The sequence below is a fragment of the Suillus fuscotomentosus genome (genome assembly GCF_016647785.1).
Source record: "Suillus fuscotomentosus strain FC203 chromosome Unknown F5891scaffold_78, whole genome shotgun sequence".
Taxonomy (NCBI): Eukaryota; Fungi; Basidiomycota; class Agaricomycetes; order Boletales; family Suillaceae; genus Suillus; species Suillus fuscotomentosus.
The window spans coordinates 111,347-131,080 of NW_024539590.1; the positions used below are offsets into that span (position 1 = coordinate 111,347).

General features: G+C 48.7%; 3 protein-coding genes across 3 annotated transcripts; all 3 read right to left on the reverse strand.

Moving 5' to 3' along the window:
* Positions 1-87: 87 nt before the first annotated feature.
* On the reverse strand, positions 88-9,915 carry F5891DRAFT_1152300 (uncharacterized protein; the record flags this gene model as incomplete). Its single annotated transcript, XM_041365165.1, has 7 exons — positions 9,624-9,915; positions 9,282-9,566; positions 6,174-9,226; positions 6,046-6,120; positions 3,335-5,983; positions 1,374-3,282; positions 88-1,319 (listed from the first exon to the last, which is right to left on the reverse strand). Exons 1-7 carry the CDS (start codon positions 9,637-9,639, stop codon positions 88-90), a joined length of 9,219 nt encoding a protein of 3,072 aa, XP_041220135.1. The 5' UTR covers positions 9,640-9,915.
* A 1,809-nt stretch (positions 9,916-11,724) lies between these two features.
* F5891DRAFT_1130909 (riboflavin synthase domain-like protein) lies at positions 11,725-13,983 on the reverse strand (the record flags this gene model as incomplete). Its single annotated transcript, XM_041364585.1, is given in 12 exon segments — positions 11,725-11,869; positions 11,921-12,143; positions 12,198-12,341; positions 12,390-12,498; positions 12,556-12,714; positions 12,753-12,797; positions 12,850-12,926; positions 12,976-13,066; positions 13,086-13,107; positions 13,157-13,377; positions 13,477-13,755; positions 13,804-13,983. The coding sequence occupies 12 exon segments, from the start codon at positions 13,981-13,983 to the stop codon at positions 11,725-11,727; spliced, it is 1,695 nt and encodes a 564-aa protein (XP_041220136.1).
* Positions 13,984-14,980: 997 nt separating this feature from the next.
* Positions 14,981-18,324, reverse strand: F5891DRAFT_961335 (glycoside hydrolase superfamily; the record flags this gene model as incomplete). The annotated part of the gene is made up of 15 exons (XM_041375808.1): positions 14,981-15,223; positions 15,279-15,345; positions 15,405-15,580; positions 15,632-15,844; positions 15,898-16,071; positions 16,131-16,274; positions 16,333-16,360; positions 16,415-16,839; positions 16,889-16,947; positions 17,005-17,085; positions 17,139-17,263; positions 17,310-17,543; positions 17,594-17,664; positions 17,729-17,845; positions 17,899-18,324. 15 exons carry the CDS (start codon positions 18,322-18,324, stop codon positions 14,981-14,983), a joined length of 2,583 nt encoding a protein of 860 aa, XP_041220137.1.
* Positions 18,325-19,734: the final 1,410 nt, after the last annotated feature.

Consider the following 19,734-nt stretch of genomic DNA (forward strand, 5'->3'; position numbering starts at 1 on the left):
ATGTTGACACAATCGCTGTTGACTGGAACTGCAGTCAGTAAGGTCCTTGGTAGAAAGGCGAAAACTCACGCTAAACAGACACGGCGCTCAATCCAGAAAATCCCCCTCGGTCAGAATGCGCCCATTGAACATCTTTCCGAGGTGAGTTGGCACATACCCCATGCCTTTCCTTCTCATTCCGAACAACTTCTTCAGTGGAGGAAGCTGGGATCGCTTGAACGGACATAATGCTCTCGCAGAAGAGCGATTCTCCTCCCTGATGAATCCATCACTGTCGGCTATCAAATCCTCGTCCTCCAAATCCGGTGCGTTGAGCCCTAAGAAATTGCAAGTGCGGAGATACATCTCGTAACTGGAGAAATACAGTTGACCCGCAAAAAGGTTGAGCTGGTAAATCAGCGGTTCCACTGGGGTCGGATGTGGGGTCGAAGGAACACGGTACAGTCGGAGATCATCACATGCCTTCATCGTGTTTGTGGTCCGAGGAGTATAGACGCACAACTGAACTACGTTACTGTTGCGGATATCAGGCAACAGTGCGTCCACTTCGTGCGGACTCATCACTACCAGCACTCCAACGTCACTGAGCACGATCCAATTGACGGGCCGCAAGTATTCATCCGCTTTCTGTGTGGTAAGGATAGTCCCCACCGTACGAGCGAAGTCACGGGTTACTAAAACGTTGTGCGCCCACCGATTGCCTTCATGAAATTCAGCGGTGGTGTTGACAAGGCTGGATAGCGCTGGAATGAAAGCGGGGGACCCTATGGGAATTCGGCCGGTCTTGACAAATTGACGAACGTGCGCATGCAACTCCTGAGTTGCAGGTTGCACTTTGTGCGGTCTTTGAACTTGACGTTCTCTCTCTACCTCATGGACTACCTCTCTTTCTTGTTCCTCATCCATGCTCCTGTCGGGTCCCGTTAGAACTCCGAGTTCCTCGCATTTGCTTCGAATGTCTGCATCGCAAATGTGGGATACCTGCAGAGGACTGCGTGGCACATACATATCCTCTAATGAACGTTCCTCTGGCTGCAACCAGGCTGTTCTCAGAGTGGAACTTGAAGCGGTAGGCGCGCGCGAGAAATGAGTCCATGCAGAATACCGGGCGCTAAAATCCGATCCCTGTTCAACCCAGTGGAATGTACGCATTTGAATGTCGCGACATGTTTCGAGCATCGACCAGTGCAGGATATCTGCAACATCGACATGGTCCGTATCAGTTTTCTGAGTCGCCGAGCGAATGCTTCGGTCAACTTCTGTCGGAGCAAAGAACATCACTGAGTGACCATTTCCCAGCTTCCGCATTCGCATGCATCCTGTGTCGTTGGTTATTGTCAAAATCGATATGCATGAACTCTGGAATCACGAACCTTGCATCAGGCGGTCTTTCGTGACTTTCGGACCAAGCGTGACAGCAGCTCGGAAGCCAGAAGGCAGCTTGACATCTGTTCCTCTGGTGTGCGCGTCATCAAGATATATCACACACTGGTCGAGCTGTTGGGCGAAGGGAGACGACACAAGAGGCTCTACTGTCCCATCCCGACTGATAACAACGATTTCGTCATCGTCGTTCACAAAGACTGCAGCTTGGGCGTTGTGCTTAGCTCGAAGCCATGTTTCGGCCAATTCCTGATTCTCCAATTCCAGCATCTGCGCACCCACGTCCAGGAGCACGCGGACCTCGGGGGTTTGTGCTATTAAGGTGTCGATGAAGTATTGCACCCTCTGGCCTGACGGTATGAGTCCGTAGCAATTGTTTTCTGGCCGCAAAATGAATGCCAGGACCCGGGCATTCGTGCTGCGTTGATAATCAAGGTCATGCTGTACCATCGAGCTTGGTAAAAGATAGCGATTGTCGTTTGTACCAGAAAAGCCGGTGGTGAGATTTCTCTTCTTTTGCGCGAGATCCCACCCGGAGCAGGTGAGCTTGCTGGGGAATGCCTTTGCTTCCTTGGGAAAAACTATTCGGGACAGGTAGAAATCTATGACCGCCTTGTTGAATTTGAACAGTCGTTGAAGGTCAGGGAGCTGCTCTGCGGATTCCATATTGATTCCACTAAGCTGACGCAGACTTTTTGGGACGGACGCAAGCCCAGCAACCCAAGATTCATACTCGAGGGTAGGATTGTCTTGCTTCAGCAGGAGCTCGAAGCATAGCATCAACTGCTGGAGCGTGAGACCCCCATAATAGTATGACAGGCATGTGAGGGTAACAGCAACGTCCGGGTGGCCAAACTCTGCCCGCAGCGAGGGCATATCTTTTGCGCGAAATGGAACAGCTAGCATTGTTCGTTTTGGGGCAAGGCCATAGTCCACGCGCCAGCGACGTTCCTTGAGAGCGTACACCAAGATACCACATGCCAGCAGTCCACGCAGGACTAGGAGGCCTGGCCAGACCGTAGTGTGTCTATAGCGATCCTCCACTACGCTGACACAAGTACTGGATATATTCTCAGTTACGATAAAGCGGCAAACAGCTTCTTTCACGTGGAGGGGTACTTGATCGAAGCTGATGTTTTCAAGGGCGCCATTGATGACATCCTGTGCGATCCATTGAATCAATGCTTGACCTGCTGTCGGGTGCAGAACACGAGTGAAAGGAAACTCTCCATGTTCGCGAGTGGACACTTCTGATCGAGAGGGAAATCCATTCATGAGCCGAGTGGCGTGCTTCGCGACAAGACTCAACACTTGCTGCGTTGTCGTCCACCTTTCTGGATGTCCTTGAAGTGACCTTTGGAGCCCCACAGTGTATACCAGCTGGTAGCGGACGTGCAGAATTTCATCGCTTTCATCCAGGATGTCCCGTGTGTGATTGTCGAGCCATAGCTGAGTCCGCAGCATATCTTCAGCAGCTTCAGTCCGAAGGGACAGTTGACGGTCAACAGCCATCAGCTGGAATGACAGAATATGATCCGGTTGCACAACCAAGACCCCTTTGGCGTCTATGCATTCTTGCATTAGGTTACGATACATTTGCACCTTCGACGAGTTGATAGAGAGTGCGCGGGAAAATGGGATATAGAAAATACGCCTTTGTGCGAGACCGCTTAGTCGTTCGACCAAGAGCTGGAACATCTGAGCCGACAATGACTTCAGCACGATCACTCGGACCAGTTTATGGCCATCAGAGAGTGCGGCTGCTGCGAGGGGAACGATAACGTAGGATTTGCCTTCACCCATGTTCAGTTGAAGGGAAGTATTTCTTCCTGTGCATGGTGACATCATCTCCAGTGCGACCTTGACCTGGACTGGCCGTGCCAAGAACTGACTTTCAATCTGAAAATGCCATTATCAATTATCATTAATCATCGATTTCTGTATAGCGTACCTGTATCAAAAGCCAGTCAGGGTACAGCTCCGGATCAAATCCTTCGCATTCTTCGCTATCCAGCTCCTTGAAGAACTCGACCCAATTTTTGTTAGCGGCAAAGACCAGCAGCCTTCGCGAGCGTTGCAGTTGCAAAAGTATCTGCGACAGCTGGACAAGAGTAGCACGCCAAGCCTTCCCGGAAGAACTTCCTGCTGCAGAAGCCATGCGTGTGAAAAGGAAATTTGGTGTAATTCGAGGCCATAATCCGGCATTGTATAACGTGTTCTCAGTAGCAGAGGTAGGGGAGAGGGCGTGTGAGATAGATGCGAGTGAGTCTTGGAATTGTCGGCTATGGAAAGAATGGTTCTCGAGTAGTAGTTCCATCGTGTATGGTGTAGAATCTGGTGGGGCAACGATCTTTTCGTCACAGTAGATCAACCTACTCCGGTCTAGATCATTAGCGTATTTGTGATGAAACTTGTCAGTTCCTCGTGCGCGAAAGTCGTTGATCAGCTGTTGCAACCTCGCTGTAACTTGGGAACTTGGAGATACCAAATCTCTCTGATTGACATTGGGCAGAACTTGAGATGACCCGCACATGCCTGTCACAGGCGGATCTCTACCGAACAGATACTGGGCATCAACGGATGAGGCCAGTGATACAACATCCGAGTCCTGAAGGCGGGAACGGAGATCATATCGAGAGGGTAGTTTGGAAGGAGGTTTGGGCGTATAGAACTGTTTGAGCGTCTCCTGCAGGCCATCCAGGTGTAGCTTCAGACAACGATTTTGCCAACAGCTGCGAAATACTGGAAAAAGTTTCCCTGGCAGTTCATTAAGATTGTAGTACTCCACTTGCAGCGTATTGAGTGCCGGAGGATTTTCGCATGGACACGCATCCCGAACTTTGTTGAGAATGACTTGCTTTTCAGAGTAACACTTGCCTTCGAAGGCTGAACGACGACGCTTCTCCAGAACCTTTTTACTTTCGCCAGGCATTGCAGGTAGGTGTTTCTCCTGGCTCATTTCGTACTTTTTGGAGCACGAACTGATTATATCGTCCAATCTCTTATCAGATGGCATAAAACCATGCGAGAGATCATAGGAGGTGAGCTTTGGTGGGCCTCCCAGGCTGCGAATTTCGGGAACTGTGGCGAAGGCTAAGAGTGTTGGCACGAGCGCATGATCATCCGACAAGCTGTATGATACCGAAGCCAGGGTGAAAACCAGCCGAGATGTGTCTTTCTTTGTAGCCTTGCAACAGTGGTCGTACGCAGAAAGGAAGATGTCAGGAAAAGCCGGTTGAAGCCAGTCTTTGGAGTACTGCAAGGTGAACGGCTCGCCAATGCCCTTGACATTTTTCCACTGAGTCAATAAACGAAGGAGATTCTGTTGCACTGGAAGTCTGCTTGGCCATTGATGTACCATGAAAGCGGTTTGAAATGCCCTCTCTTCCGCCACTTTGTCGGGAATATGACGTGAAGCGTAGATAACATCTGTATCGCCAAGTGGAAGTGGAAGAGAGAACTCGTCAGGATAGATAACCGAGGCACGAACTGAAGCGCGCTCAAGAAGGTGGTCGGTGAATTGTGGAAGCTCAAAGGCAACCGGAAGGTTTGCAGACCCTTCTGAGAAAGTCGAAAGCTTCATTCCGTAATCCATGATAGATTTCGCGGCTGGATGAAAACCATGGTGCTGTGCATGGGGCGCGAGGCATGACCAGGAAATTGTCTGCATCTTCTGAAGATGAGTGGGATACCAGACGCGACTGGTTGACAGCGAACTGATCTCGCGCAAAAGATCTGCGTCGCGAGAGCGAAGCTTCATAAACGATCGGCAAGCCGCGGAATGCAAGAGATGCAACGCCTCCTCTGTCCCCGTTCGGCCCGTCAGGGGATCAGGGAGACAGCCGCTGGTAACAGCGTGAAGGAGCGCCTGATAGAGCTTACTTGTGAGACCCACGTTCCCAGTGAGGCAGCATAGATCTGTGTCAACTCTGTACGACTGATATGTCACTCGAGTACCTTCAGGAGCGATGGTGACGCGGACATGGTGACCATCAGCGGAGTATGAGATACGACCGTCTGGGATTATGACCGTGCGCGGATGCTCATCCGCAACTTGCAACTTTGGGCGCAGGATGAGTTGATTGACCAATCCTAACATGCTGCCACTAGACTGAACGACATCAACGACCATATTGCGCATGTTACGGGACTGCAACTCTCCATCCTCATCGATGAAGAATTCGAGGCCATATCGAAGCAAATCAGCCTTCAACAAGGGAGTGCCACCGGATGCTTTGTTCAGTGTGACCATGATGAAGCCTGCATCTTCCAGAGGACGCAGCCTTTTGGAGATCATATCCCATGTTTGGCTGCGTATGTCGACAAGGGTGGCACCACTGGAATTCTGCGCTGTTGAGGAACCCGAAACGGCAAATCGCAAGACCCAATTGTCAGATGAAGATTTCCACGCATTTCCGGCTGGACGAATCTCGATCTCGTTCGTCTGCAGGTTAAGCCAATGAGTATGGCCCACGACTAAGGGGGTCGGCAGGTCTTCCATGAATTTGTGGCTCGGAATGAGTTGGAGGATAGGTGAGTCGTGTTCAATATGCTTCGCACGGATGATGAGATCATTCGAGTCACGGAGAGCAAAAGACACCTTCAGGGACAGGCGAGTGCATCATGAGTTACTGAGTAATAGCGACGAGAGCAACCACTAACCTGATGGTCACAGAAGTTCCCACGTGTCATATATTCCATTCCACGAATATCAGCTAGAATGGTGTCCAGAACTTTCTGTAGTCGATAGGTGAGCGTGTATCAAAAAGCTACAACTGACAAAGACTCACATCGCCAAAAATCGATTTGTAAGTGGGATGTTGCGCTATCTTTGGAGGGAGCCTGCTCAGCTGCTTCCCGTCAACAAGCAAGCATCCGCTAATCAAATTGATGTGCACGTCCTGTGATGATTGGGAATACGAAGGCGCAGTCTGCGTCACGAGCCAACGAGAATTCGGAGCCGTCAGTGCCCTCCAAGGAGTTCCTGGTCTATAGCTGCTCCAAATCTTGGCCACCGCGTAATCAAGACCCCTTCTATGAAATTCTGCATATCGACGAATGACGGGTTCTAATGCGTGGCAACATCTCTTGTCTCGCTCTAGTAGTAGCTTGGAATGTTGTGGGAGGTTGCCCAGTTGACTTGGAGTGTTGTCATAAATTATGACCGCACAATATGCAAAAACTTTGATGTCATCGTCTGACGTCAGGAGCAGCGAAGCGTCTCTGTCGACATCAAAAGTGCTACGACAGGTGACTGCCATATCCAGAACGCGCCCTTGTAAATCTCGGCTGTCCGTCTCGTCGTTGCTTGCTTGCATTTTCTCTGATAGTTGCGTCAGTAACGTAAAAGTCGCAGTTCGTATCCTTCGAAGGAGCGAATGTCCGCGACCTTTGACACTCTCTTCCTGAGTCGCGGACAAAATGCGGCACACAAGCATGATGATAGTGCTGATCGTGACAGCTTCCAACCAATTGCCTTCGACGCTCGCCATCAAATCCTCCAGCTCTCCGAGTAGTGCGCCAAGGAACGGCACATTGTTCAAGTCCTCATGCCAAATAAGGTCGTCGTCGGATGAAATTGGGCCGACTTGTGAAACTGCTTGGGCCAACAGAAGATGGATCTCCTCACGTCGAAAATTGAGCGTCCTTGCACGGAGCTCACGGAGCACATTCATCCATTGCAAATGCGGTCCACTCCGCAAGGCTCCGAACGCGATGAATTCGTGAATGGTCACGTCTTTGCGACAATCTGCCTGATTGGCCACGACCTCGTTTGACGTGTGGGATGTCCCTGCAAGGTACTGCTGCATACCATCATATGGTCCCTTCGGAAGAAGGAAAGTGCACATCTTAGTGCCGTCGCATCGTAGCAGTACGTCTGCCGCCCATGCACCTGTCGTTGTGTCGAAAGGCCGAAATTTGAGTCCGTTGTTTACACATACTTTGGTGTCCGGCGCGGGAATGCGAGTGTTGCTGTAATGAGACTTGGAGAAAGGTTTGGCATCTGACGCTAAAGTGAGCCTTTGTCTTGAATGGCACGTGCGATATTGCTTCAAGGCGTCATATTTTGGCAGGACCATGAAAGGATGAGCGGATGAAATCTTGTCTGGAGTGCAGATGTCAACGTAGACATGAAGTGTCAAGGATCTCCACATGTCAAACGCAATGGGGCACGCTAGCTCAAACACGACCACTATCGCCTGCTGTTCACGCTCTGGCAGCGGCCACTCGTGAACTGTAATCGTCAAGGATTTCATCTCCTTCTCCACATGACACTTTTGACACCGCTTTTTCTTGTGGGACTGCGAGCCGCTAGAGTTGACGGCGTATTCGTGCGCTAAAATTGCTGCGAGCACCTGTAAGTCACCATATCTCTTGTTTAGGGTCTGAAGCTCAGTAAGCTTCTTCTCTCGACGTTTCTGACCATCTGCTTCGATGCAGACTTTCAAACTCTGCAGCTTGGATGACTGGTAAAAATATTGCGCTGCGAACGACTTGTCGTTGGTAAACGAGAATGCCGACAGACGGCTGGAAGCTTGGCAATGACGAGCCTTCAGGTAGGCGTGCAATTTCTTCAAACGATCAAGAGCAGAAGCTTTGCGGATTAAAAGACACTCCCAAAGCGTCAATGGGATTTCGGGGGAGTATTCAGCCAGGAGTGGAATTTGTGCAACGACGATCTTATCCATCGCTACCCAGAGCTCGAAAAGGGTGAGAAGCATGATAGATAAATTCTCCGGGTTTCCTTTATAAGCCATAAGCGCTCTTGAGGAGTACGCAGATGCGCACGCCTCAATTGAGATGCATGCAGAATCAACACTCTGGAGTGGAACGCGCACCACCCAGTCGTCAATCCCAGAACTAATGGCAGTCTCGAAGTCTGTGAGGGCAAGAGTCGGTTCTGCGGCATGAGCGGCCATCAAGAAGTTAGCTTTGGCGTCAAGGAAATTATTGATTGTCCCGCGCGTATGGTGGCTCGGATTGAAGGGGGTTGTTGGAGGGGATAGATGTTGGTTCTGCAAAGCTTGATGTATGTACCGTCGGCTCGTGTTCAAGGAAAGACGAGTATCTCGCAACACTTCGAGGGTCTCGGGAGCCCAAAGGGGCGAGGCGCGTTGTGCGTTCTGAACAGATCTCCATCTTTTCTCCAGGACACTCCTTACATTCGTGGTTACAACGGTGACCATCTGCGATAACTCTGGAGAAGTAGAGGATCCAAGCTTGAAAAGACGACGTGCGATCTTTGCCGACATGAAGTGTAAGATGTCATTCGACAGGTTATGGTTGAGGGCGAGGGTCGCGAGCCCCACCATGAAGAACAGCATAAATGATTTATACGTCGTTCGTCCGAGAGCACTGCGCTCCAGAGTCGTCTGTAAGGCAACACGAATTACAAGCCAAAGTGGAGACCGCCTCCACGGCAACTTCACGCTGTCCCACAGCACATCATCTCCGATGCGCTTGCGGATGCGAGGAACATCAGCGATGCTCCCGAGGCCACGCAGTATACCGGTGAGGAGTTCCGTGATATACCGCGGATGCGTGGTGTCCCTCTCTTCGAGAACAGTGGATTTAGCCTTTGTCCTCGTCGCTGCTGCATCAAGGACATCTTGATCCATGTGAACAAGAAAATTTGCCAGCTCGGCGGGAAAGGTAGCGTTATCAATGTTAATGTCTGGGACTGTGATGGCAGGTCCAGGATAGGAACATATCAGCCTTCCCTTCGCGCCCATCACTGCGGTGGGGTCAGGAGAGACCTCAAATGACTCGAATATAGTCTCGGATTCGAGTTTTCTCATGACTACTGCAGCGTTTTGCGCGCGAATCATATATACAAGAACATCTGAAATTGATACTCAATACAGAAAAAGAATGGGAATAAGATAAAAACAACAGACCTTTAGTGTCCATAGCGTTGATTTGACATTCGACTTCTTTGACAGACATCACGCTGAATCTGATTGAATCTTTGAGATTGCGAAGCATTTTTAAGCTGCTCGTCCAAAGCAGCAGCTTATCGGGCGGTATCTGGTCAATGAAGGCGATAGCAGCTTCAAACACTACCTGAGATAAGGCCAGGTCGTTCTCAGGGGATTGGTCACTCCCCTGCGGCAACTTGAGGGGAAGAAATACGTGATTGATGATATATTCCAGACTAGGTTGATCATTTGAAAGACGATTTACTGTTGAATATTGAGCCATGTTACCAATGGGATGAGAGAGAGGAACTGGCCACTGACGGTAAAGTTTGGCCATTCTAATAAAGAACCCCTAGGCGCTCATCTTCACGCCTCACTGTCACCGTTACTAGTGTTGGGTCCGCCGCACAAGCGAGAATCTTCAAGCCAATAATGTATCACAGAAGTTTCACATCAGATCTGAGGGTGCCATCGATATGAGCGTTGTTTGAGGGTCTGAGGTTGTGCATCATGCACCATGGGGCATGTACTGGAAATTGGATCATGCATGCCTGAAGTGATAAGGAACTTCTATTTCAATCGTGAGTCGAGACTAGGAAGTTCGAAGTTGCACGTGGCAAAACTGTGGAGTCTGCTTACAAATTATGTATGTCGAAGAACTGAACTTGGAATTTAGGATTAGCTTAATCAAGCGCCACACATACTAGTAGGCCGTCCGTCAAATGAGGATGCCTCGTTGTTGCCCCAAAAAACTGAGTGCGTCCTTCTGCATCGGATCTGGTATATATAAATACTGTAACATTTAGCACTCTCTGCCAATCAGCCACGAGAACATGCAACGCGGTGTTGGCGCTGGGGTCGTGCGAGGTGCCCACTGAACTCAAATCATGAATCTTGATCTGCAGATTGAACCCTTCGCGGTCTTTGTACTCGACGCTTTCTCTCTGCCTCGTGAAGTACCTCCCTTTCTTGTTCCTTATCCATGCCTCTCAGCGGCCCTGTCAATAGAAATCTGACTTCTTTGCACTTTGTCTGGATCGAACCCAAATAGTTCCAGGGACCTACTTGATGCATACATATCCTCCAATGCACGCTCCTCAAACTCCAACCAAGCAGTCTTCAGGGTGGAGATCGAAGTAAGGGTACATGAATGTTTGATAGACGTGAAGGCAAATTATCCTGAGGTGTTGTTTCGATGACAAGCTCAAACTTACTTCAACTCATTCTCACTCCCAACATTTATTTTGCACCCACCGTATTCTCTGTTCCACGATCAATCATGCATACGCACGTAGAATAATTTCAACGTTCGAGCAGAAATCGATTGCCTTTTTTCCCTTTCCAAGTCTGACACGATCAAATTTGCCAACGGTTGTCCCGCCCACCCAGCAGCTCCATCTGCTCGTGTCCCACCTCAAGTTATGCTCAGTCCAGCCCAACCATTCTAGGATCGTGTCAACGAACAGTAGCCCAGCGCAGACGAGGCTGAACTCTGTCGATCTTTGAAATGATTGCAAGCATCGGCAACAATGTGTACATCTTTAGATATTATTGAAGTACTTGACTTCTCCACTCCTCCCTCACTCGTTCCGCTCACGACTGAGGTGAGTACCATAGTTGATTGGATAGAACCTTACTGACATGTACTAGTCTTCGCGTTGTTAGACTCCGTATCTGTCAAAAATGTGGTGCTATCTTTTTCATTTCTGACATGCGAATCTTGCATGTTTGTTTCCAACCTTGTACCATCAAAAGTTATATCAAGATAACTTCTCGCATGTTCGGTCTTGCAAATGGGGCAGCCGCTCCAACACATCGCGACGTTGCTGATCTTAAATGGAACCTGTAATACTAATGTTTTGCCAAAGAAAGAAGGCGACTGGGCCCGAGGGTGGGCACTAAGTGCTCTCACTTTAATGAAGCACATGTACAAGGGTGCGGAGTGTCAGGCTGGGGTGATGTGAGCGGGTACGTTGTTCGCCCGAGAGCATTACGCTCCAGAGTCATCTGTAAGGGAACGAGAATGATAAACCGAAGTAGAGACTGCATCCACGTGCTGACCCATACTACATGCATCTCCGATGCGCTTGTGGATGCCAGGAACATTAGTGATGCCTCTCGAGTTGCTCCTGAGGTCACGCAGCTGTATACCGGTCGGAAGTTCCGAAGTGCTTACGCCCAATGGTTGCTAGGTCTCCAAATCACAATATCACTTGCTGTAACTTATAGCTTTTACATGAGAATTGAGGGCTGCCATCATTGAATGATCGTCAAGGCTGTACATGGGCATTTACTCGAAGAACAACTTAAACAATGATCACAGCTTTGGTTTTGAGCCCGAAGATTTGATGCGGCCAAAGGAAATTGCTTATCAAAGTGTATGTCTTCTTCACGATTTGATGCTCACTAGTTTCGAATATTCTCAGCTCCAACATTCCTCAATCAACCGTCTCTCCCTCTCCATCGCAGAAACATACTCCACAGCCTCGGCATTCGACTTTCCTCCAAACCTCTCCACTGCACCTCCCACAGCTTCACGGACGGCACTAGGCATTTTGTTCGAAGAACTATCAGAAAGGCTTAGGGTTCATTACGTGTTACATGTAATCTGGACCCACCCTGAGATGATAAGGATGCCTCGTTGCTGCCCCAGTATTGTCCAAATATACTGTGCATCCTCTTTCATCAGATCTTGCACATACGTCCGTTTGACGCCCTCTGGTCCATCACGAGAACACGCAACACGGTAGCGGAGTTTTCGTTCTTCCGCATGAGATTCCCATTCCGTGTGATAATGCTGATCCTTGTGTGCAGAACGGCAACCGAAGTATAAGGTAGTATCTGGGGTCATCAAGGATCAGCTCTGAGCTGATATACAAAGACAGCCAAACATACTAGTGTGTCCCTTGTATATGCGTTGCTCGATGACGGCACACATAGGTGCGATGCCTGTCCCTAGACCCACACACACCACTGGTGTGTTTGGATTCGTAGGAAGTGAAATAAAGCCTTTTCTGAGGCCGATACGAAGGGTATCTCCTGGAGATGTATATGAGTTCAGGAACTACACTAGAACGCCGTGCGGACCTAATTGAAGCCCTGATAGATAACTAGTACAGACACCTTTCCGATGATTTTTCAACTTCGTGCGATAGCGTACTATAGCAACACAGAGATGGATTTCACGGGGATGGAACTGATGAAACCCAGAGGTAAATTGAACTGCAGCGAACACATTTTAACTCGAGCTCACCTCGATGGTACTAGCAATTGAGAACTCTCTCGGTCTCAGCGGAGGGAACAAGTAAAAGACATACTCTCCCGGTATCCTTGCGGGCCGAAACTCGGACAAGACCTCCCAGGTCGTACGTCTCACGCGTTGACAATAATCATACATCTCGTCCTGCACGTCCTCAATAAAAGAAAGAAAAATGAGGAAACCTGACGTACCGCTCCTTCTATCGATACAAATTCATCAAGTTTTTCGCGTTCGAGCTCATCGGTAGCAAAATATCGCAGCAGTTGAAAAAAAAGAGCGGCGGGGCACAGCATTAAAATCGAGATAGCGTGTAAATAGAATTCGAAGGGAAACAATTTTCGGTAGATGGTCGGGCAACGTTTGATCTGTAAGATATCAATCAAATGAGGTTTACTGCGTCCTGTGTTGTCGTACCTAACATTGTGTGTTCTACTGTGAAAAAATCGTCGGCAACATTCGCCCAGCCCATGGTGACAAGGAAAAAAAGAGTCGACCTCTGATGCAGCTGCGGATGGATGGATCACAGCAACATCTCCAGGATTATATCTGAGATTTCCCATCAGTAGTCGCCAATTCAAAAGACAAAGACTCATACTTTATATCGTCTTCGAAGGAGAACTCAAAATGGCGTACGTCCTGAGACCAATTTTCCGCAGTGATCCGTCTGTTGCACTTCACCGAAGCTGTATAAAACTTCGTGTCTTCATCTAGAGGATCTGGATTCAGCGACGTATCAGATCCTATATTATTCAAGGATACGCGAGGTGGTGGTCGACCAGCAGGAACATTATCCTGCTCGTGCGGCAGTGGGTAGAGCTATGTAAGAACTTCTAGGAGACATTCAATCCATGGGTCCAATGCACCGTCCACCCTGCACTTTGATCAGCCACGTGAAACGCAGTAAACAAAGGATACACACCCCATGCGATGCTGTTCGTCTCCCTCTCCCCGTGAGCAAATTTCATACCCTCCCAAACTTTGCATCCTTCTCGATAGCTTCTTCGCCGGCCAACAGAATTTCTCATAAGCCGTGTCTCCAAGGCCGAACACGCAGAAATCCATGTTCTCGAATAGGTCATCTGGGAGATCAGACCTTAGCAACATGTTCCATAATGAACTCATGGCTCTGGGTTCAGCTCCCCAGCCAGTGGTCGAAACCACGAAGATGACCAAGTGTTCCGAAATCAATGTTTCCTGCACAGGACCTGAGTATTATGTTACAACGATTGGGAAGCCGCCTACTGGTGGATACGCATCCATGCTCTGCACACGACAGTGAAAATGGACTCTTCGACATTCCCTCGCAATGCGATCAGCAGCCTCTTGAGCTGTACCTGTTTCTGTAGCGTAAAGAATCAAAAGTTCGCGAGACACAGATGAATATTGATATTCTCCTGTTCCATGATCATCGTGTGTAAACATATGTTGGACGTTTAATGAACATGAAGCCAGATTTCCAGACAGCTGTGAAAAAAAAGAACGTTTGCCTTCCTTCTTTCAAGGTCTGACTCCAGGAGCCTCTACTGGATAACTTGTCACGGTGCACGTGATCTGATCACTGTACTGACGGGTCGAGCTCTAAGCTCTTGCCCTCAGACTTTCTAAAGTACTAATAGCAAGGTAGTTCGAATGTCAGATTCAGACCAGTCCATTTCTATACGTCAGTGTTCCATGCAGCCTGTGTGTTTTTCCTCTTCATATTAGGTTGTTTCCACTGTTTCATTTTCACGCAGAGGAACTATCATGCGAGAAAAAAGAAGAGACCCTCACAGTCAGATTCTCGATCTCCCAACGCTTATGCCACGCGCCAATCCAGCAAAACAACGCAGAGCATTCCACGATCATTATCACAGCAACCACCTGCCGCTACCGCATTGGCAGCTGGGACGTCATTGCACACTGATACCACCATAGAGCAGGCCAGATAGTGGATTCGGTTCTTATGATGGATGGTATGTCTATTCAGTACACCAAGGGTCGATATTAAGGAAGACGAATGGCAGATTTCGTGCATCATTTTGACATCTCCCATCCTCATCCTATGCCTATACTCCATCATCGTACTTATATATGTATAAGCACCGTGCTGACTGAACTTGAAGCTTGAAGTGTTCTCAAGATACTGTAAAAGATGTACAAGACTAGCCAATGCCTATTTTGTTTTGCTCCCTCTCTTTCGCGGCCCTTTTCAGACAGCTGTGGAAAAAGAACGTTTGCCTTCCTTCTTTCAAGGTCTGACTCCAGGAGCTAGAAGTCACGATGGATTGGACTTCGGGAAAAACACCTATGTAGTAGTAGCCGAAAGACCCGATAGCGGCTCCGGCCGATTTTCCGACGACTTGGTAAAGGGTTGAAACGTTGCACTACATACCAGTACAATGTTTAATTCTAGATATTTTAAAATGGAGGGTCCTAGAATCTATGCAGGAATGGTCCCATTCAACCTAAAGTCCCTGCTACTTGCACCAACAGAGAACGTCATAGTTCCTTCTGGTTTTGCCCACCCCTGGCGAACAACATCCCAAACAGAAAGATCGTAGCGGGACAGAGTGATTGATGCAGAAGTAGTCTGTCCTGGCGAGACCACGACATTCGTAAAGCCCTTGAGGACCGAAGGTGGTTCACCGGCTGAGGGTGAGTGATGGATGTATAATTGGGGAACCTAGAGGACAATTGTCAATGGTTTTGGCAAAAGAATGGCGGGAGGAAGGGTGTACCTCGCCACCGTATAAAGCACCAGTATTTGTTACATCAAAGGTAATCTTATGTGCTGGCATATGCAACCTTTTCGTAGATCATTAGTCTGATTTGATACAATGGAACTGCCATATTCATGTACAGACCAGAGAGCAGTTGTCGACCCTTCCGCAATGGGTGTTGCACCCCCGTCTTCCCAATTATGAACCAGATCCGTTTGTGCGTAGTCTTCGTGGTATATCTTCGTGATAGCAAGGTTAGAGTACTCAAAAGTCGTGTAACTCAATCCGAAGCCAAACTCATAACGAGGTGTGATGTTTTGCTGTGGACAGTCAATACTGGTTGAGACTGCGAAAAGCACAGTAGTACTTACTGCATCGAACCAGCGGTAGTCAATGAAGAGACCCTCGGTGTAGTTTATGGACAGGATATCTGCTGCAGTACCACCCGTTACGAGCTGGGCAGGATAGTCCGCGGGGCTCTTTGCAATGGTGTACGGTAGTTTTCCAGATGGGTTCCAGGCCCCGTAAAGAATGTCAGCGATGGCATTGCCAGCTTCGTTGCCACCAAGGTTAGCCCAAACAATCTGTATATCCAGTTGTCAGCAGGTGTGTATGAACTATTTGATGCAATACCCACGGCAGTGACGTTCGGGTGATCAACCCAAGGTTCGATTATCAAAGGACCAACAGAGTTGGTGACCACGATAGTGTTGTTATTCTGAGCAGCGACAGCAAGAATGAGCTGGTCACCCTGATGCCACGCAGACAGATTCTGCCTATCGCCCGCATTTCCATCAACAGTGATGTAACCCTAAGAAGCGTTGTGTTCAAGCAAGTCGTATGAACCGAAATCAAGGTTGGACGACCCACCTCACCCGAATCGGAGTTAACAAAAACAATGGCGGCTTCCATGCCAATGACGGAGTTGCCTGCCGCGGCGAGGTCCCAGTCATCAAAGTCCCAGAAAACACTGGTCTGGTCCACTCTGGCGCGTGCTTGAATGGCTTCGTAGGGCTGAAAGGCCAGGGCAATCGTTACACAGGACGATTGGGCAAAAGTCAAGATTACTTACGGAGACAAGGTATGTGAAGTTGTCGGTACTTAAGTGCAGAAGCGCTTGAGAGATATCGTAATGCATGAAAACCGCCACTTACCCGGAACCCCAGCCCATCGCAAGAATGCCACTTGGATCGCCACCCTGGTCGGTGTACTCGTTAGGACCCGAAGTTGGTGGAGCAGCATCACTGCCAACTAAAACGATGTTCTTCGGCTTGCACAGAGGGAGTGCACCTTCATTCTTGAGAAGAACTGTACCAGCGGCACCAATCTCGCGTACAATTAGATAATGATCACTTTGCGCATTGACCTCTTGATTAAGAGGGTTGTATAGGTCGAATGAAGACACAGTAGTATTTGGGTAGCCTTCATCCTGGTGCAAGAAGTACCATGCAGCAATAATCCGTGTCGCCATATCATCAAGCCGCTGTATAGAGATAGTGTCGTTCAAGACGAAGTCCGTGAGATTCTGACCAAAGTAAGTAGTCCCCGAACCCATGGTTATGTCTCCAGGCATCGTCAACTAGTGACATCAGATCAGTGTTCTGAGACATAATCGATACTGCACTTACATCAAGACCAGCGACAGCGCCAAGGGTGTCCATTGTCGCAGCCCAATCAGATTGGATGACTGGACAAGCTCAGACAGCTCAGGGGCTATTGATCCAAAATATCGAATTTGACTCACAGCCTTGGAAGCCAAACTCGCGTTTCATTATGTCGTTGAGGGTTTTGTTGTTATTGCAAGCATAAGTGTCATTGACCAAGTCTGAATATTTGGTTGAATGAGGCACTGACCATTCAATGTTGGGAGACACTCACTATAACTGCACATAACCGATGAGACACCCGCCATTACAGAGCGCATAAAAGGATGAGCGTAAATTTCGTGCTGGGTACGATCATCGACATTGGAAGACTCCTGTGTGCGCTTCCATTCTTGTTCGCTAGATTACAAGGTTAGCCTAGTAGAATGACATGTTTAAATCGCACTTGTTGATGTAGTGCTTAGCGGTGGCCTGGACACCACCAGCTTGCAGACCCAGGATCGTTTCATAGGCGGCTTCTCCAGATAGGAACGGGTCAGCGCCGAATCCCTCCCAGTTGCGTCCACCTTGAGCGATGCGGCCCATATTCATCATGGGTCCCAGAGCGACATTGACACCTTTCATTCGGTGTTCTTGACCCATCGCGAAACCCCGGGCGCGCATGAGAGCACGATTCCATCTACATTACGATATATCATTCGAGGTAAGACTTTCACATTTAAGACCTACGTAGATGCGGTGGTGATACCAGCAGGGAACGAAGTGACGAAGTCAGTATCCCGAACTCCAAGTGGTGAATCCTAGAGTAGGAGATATGCCAGCAGATTTAACACTCATCAAAAATAAACATTATGATGCACTGACTTGAAGACACAGCCCAGGGAAGTCTCCAACAGCAGCAATGTTCCCGACACAGAGACCATTACCCCAGCCAACGCCTGTAGTAATGTTGGCTTTTTGCTGGATAGTGAAGTTAGATATCTGCACGCAAAATTAGATAATCAGGCATCATCAAGCGCATTTACTCCTCATACCATAGACATTGCCTTCGTGTAAGCAGCTGCCCAAGCCGGAGCAAAGTCAGGCACAACCACTGGATCTGCGCTAACAGGAGGAGGATCTAGAGGATCGGTTGCAGGAAAATTTGGTGGATCTGGCGCGAGTGTTGGAGTTGGGAACGGACTGAAAGAGTAGTGTGAGATGGGCAAAGTTAAAGGACCAGTCTCAGTAGCAAGGTATGAAGTCATCAAGGACGTTGTTGACACAGATGTTGCGACACCACTAGTTGATATGTTCGCGCTGCTGATAGAGCTTGTGGCGCCCGTCGAGCTTGAGTTACTCGCGACGGGAGTACTGCTACTGACTGCAGAAGCAGAAGTGGTTGGGATCGCGACCGAAGAACTCGACGCGACCGCATACGACACAAGTAGCAACACGAAAGAAAGTGGCCTTGGACCCATCCTGGAGGACACCGACGGGGAAGGGATTTCCGGATGAATTTGCTATCGACCTGCATCATTGTTGCTGCTGATTATAACTGACGCAAGTGGTCTTGATGGGCTAAATTAGCTCTCCGCAATGAACGAACCCAATAATAATATTCATATTGTTTCGCATAAGCTTTACCCGAGATTCTAGGAAAATAATCACCTTTCCTCATAAATTTATCAGAGATCCGCTGCAAAAGCAGCGCCTTTCAGAAATTTATCCTTCACCTTCACGGCCGACTTACGACAATCTTGAACTATGTATACCCCTTCATGGGAGAGGTTCTCCACATGACTCCAACCGCCGTCGAAACACCATGCGCTCTCTGATCCCTTGATCAATCGATCATGTCCTGCTGATTCTTTGTGTCCATTTCTCATTGAACTGCGTCATGGTCGGCTGTCTAAAAACATCATGCCGCTCTGTGGAACTGGGTCAGCTGCGCCATCGTACTATATAGGATGTCCTTCATTCACCTATCCCGATCTAACCCCGGACCTGCAGCGCATCATTCTTCCGTGGGAACCGTACATAGTTATACGGCTGGTGACGTTGCAATGGTTTAATTAGAAATTCGAGCCTCGAAGTGTGGGATGCGACACTCGGGAGATGACGCAACGAGTAGTATTTCGCACGACGCAATGGCAACCGATGACAACGTTTGGGAATGACTGAAATCTAGGGATCACATGTTTAAACGTCCGGCTTGGCGCACTTGCGGAGCATAGCTCATGTCTCTTATGTGATCGAGCGCACGAGGATGTCAGACATGATGCGAAAACAAGACGGGATTCTCGGGGTGCGTATACCTTCTTGTGCAGATCGTAGTCGCTGTCACATGGTAACTTCTTCAAAAGTGAGTACTAGTGTGCTGGCCAAATAATAAGAGACCGTGCTTACATGAGGCACACCATAGACATCTTGCCACATGCTTGAACGATCACGGGACAGGTTCCGCGGGACCGCGTTACATTCAGCTTTGGCCATGAAATTTTGAAATTGGACAAGAGTACACGGGACGGCAGGTCCCATGGTAGCTCGTGCATTCTGCATATGATTTTGGGTAAGTGATGTTATCTGTCAGTGTCTTGCCTCTGATAGTCAACTTCAGTCAAGGCAAATGATGGCGTCTACCTCAACCTGGTTCTAGCTAGCTCAGAATCATTCTCAATTCCTCGATTAGCAGTACTTCCGCGAGTACTTCTTCCACAACCACCAAGTCTATCTGTAATTGCCACTGAAATCTTCTAAAGTTCTGGCTGTATCAGGGCCACACAGGGCTCTCGATCGAACTTGCATCGTAGCTGACTGCTTTACTTAGTGCGACATCGGATTTCCAGTTTCTGTCTTTTTTTATAATTCCCAATATCAACTCTACGGCG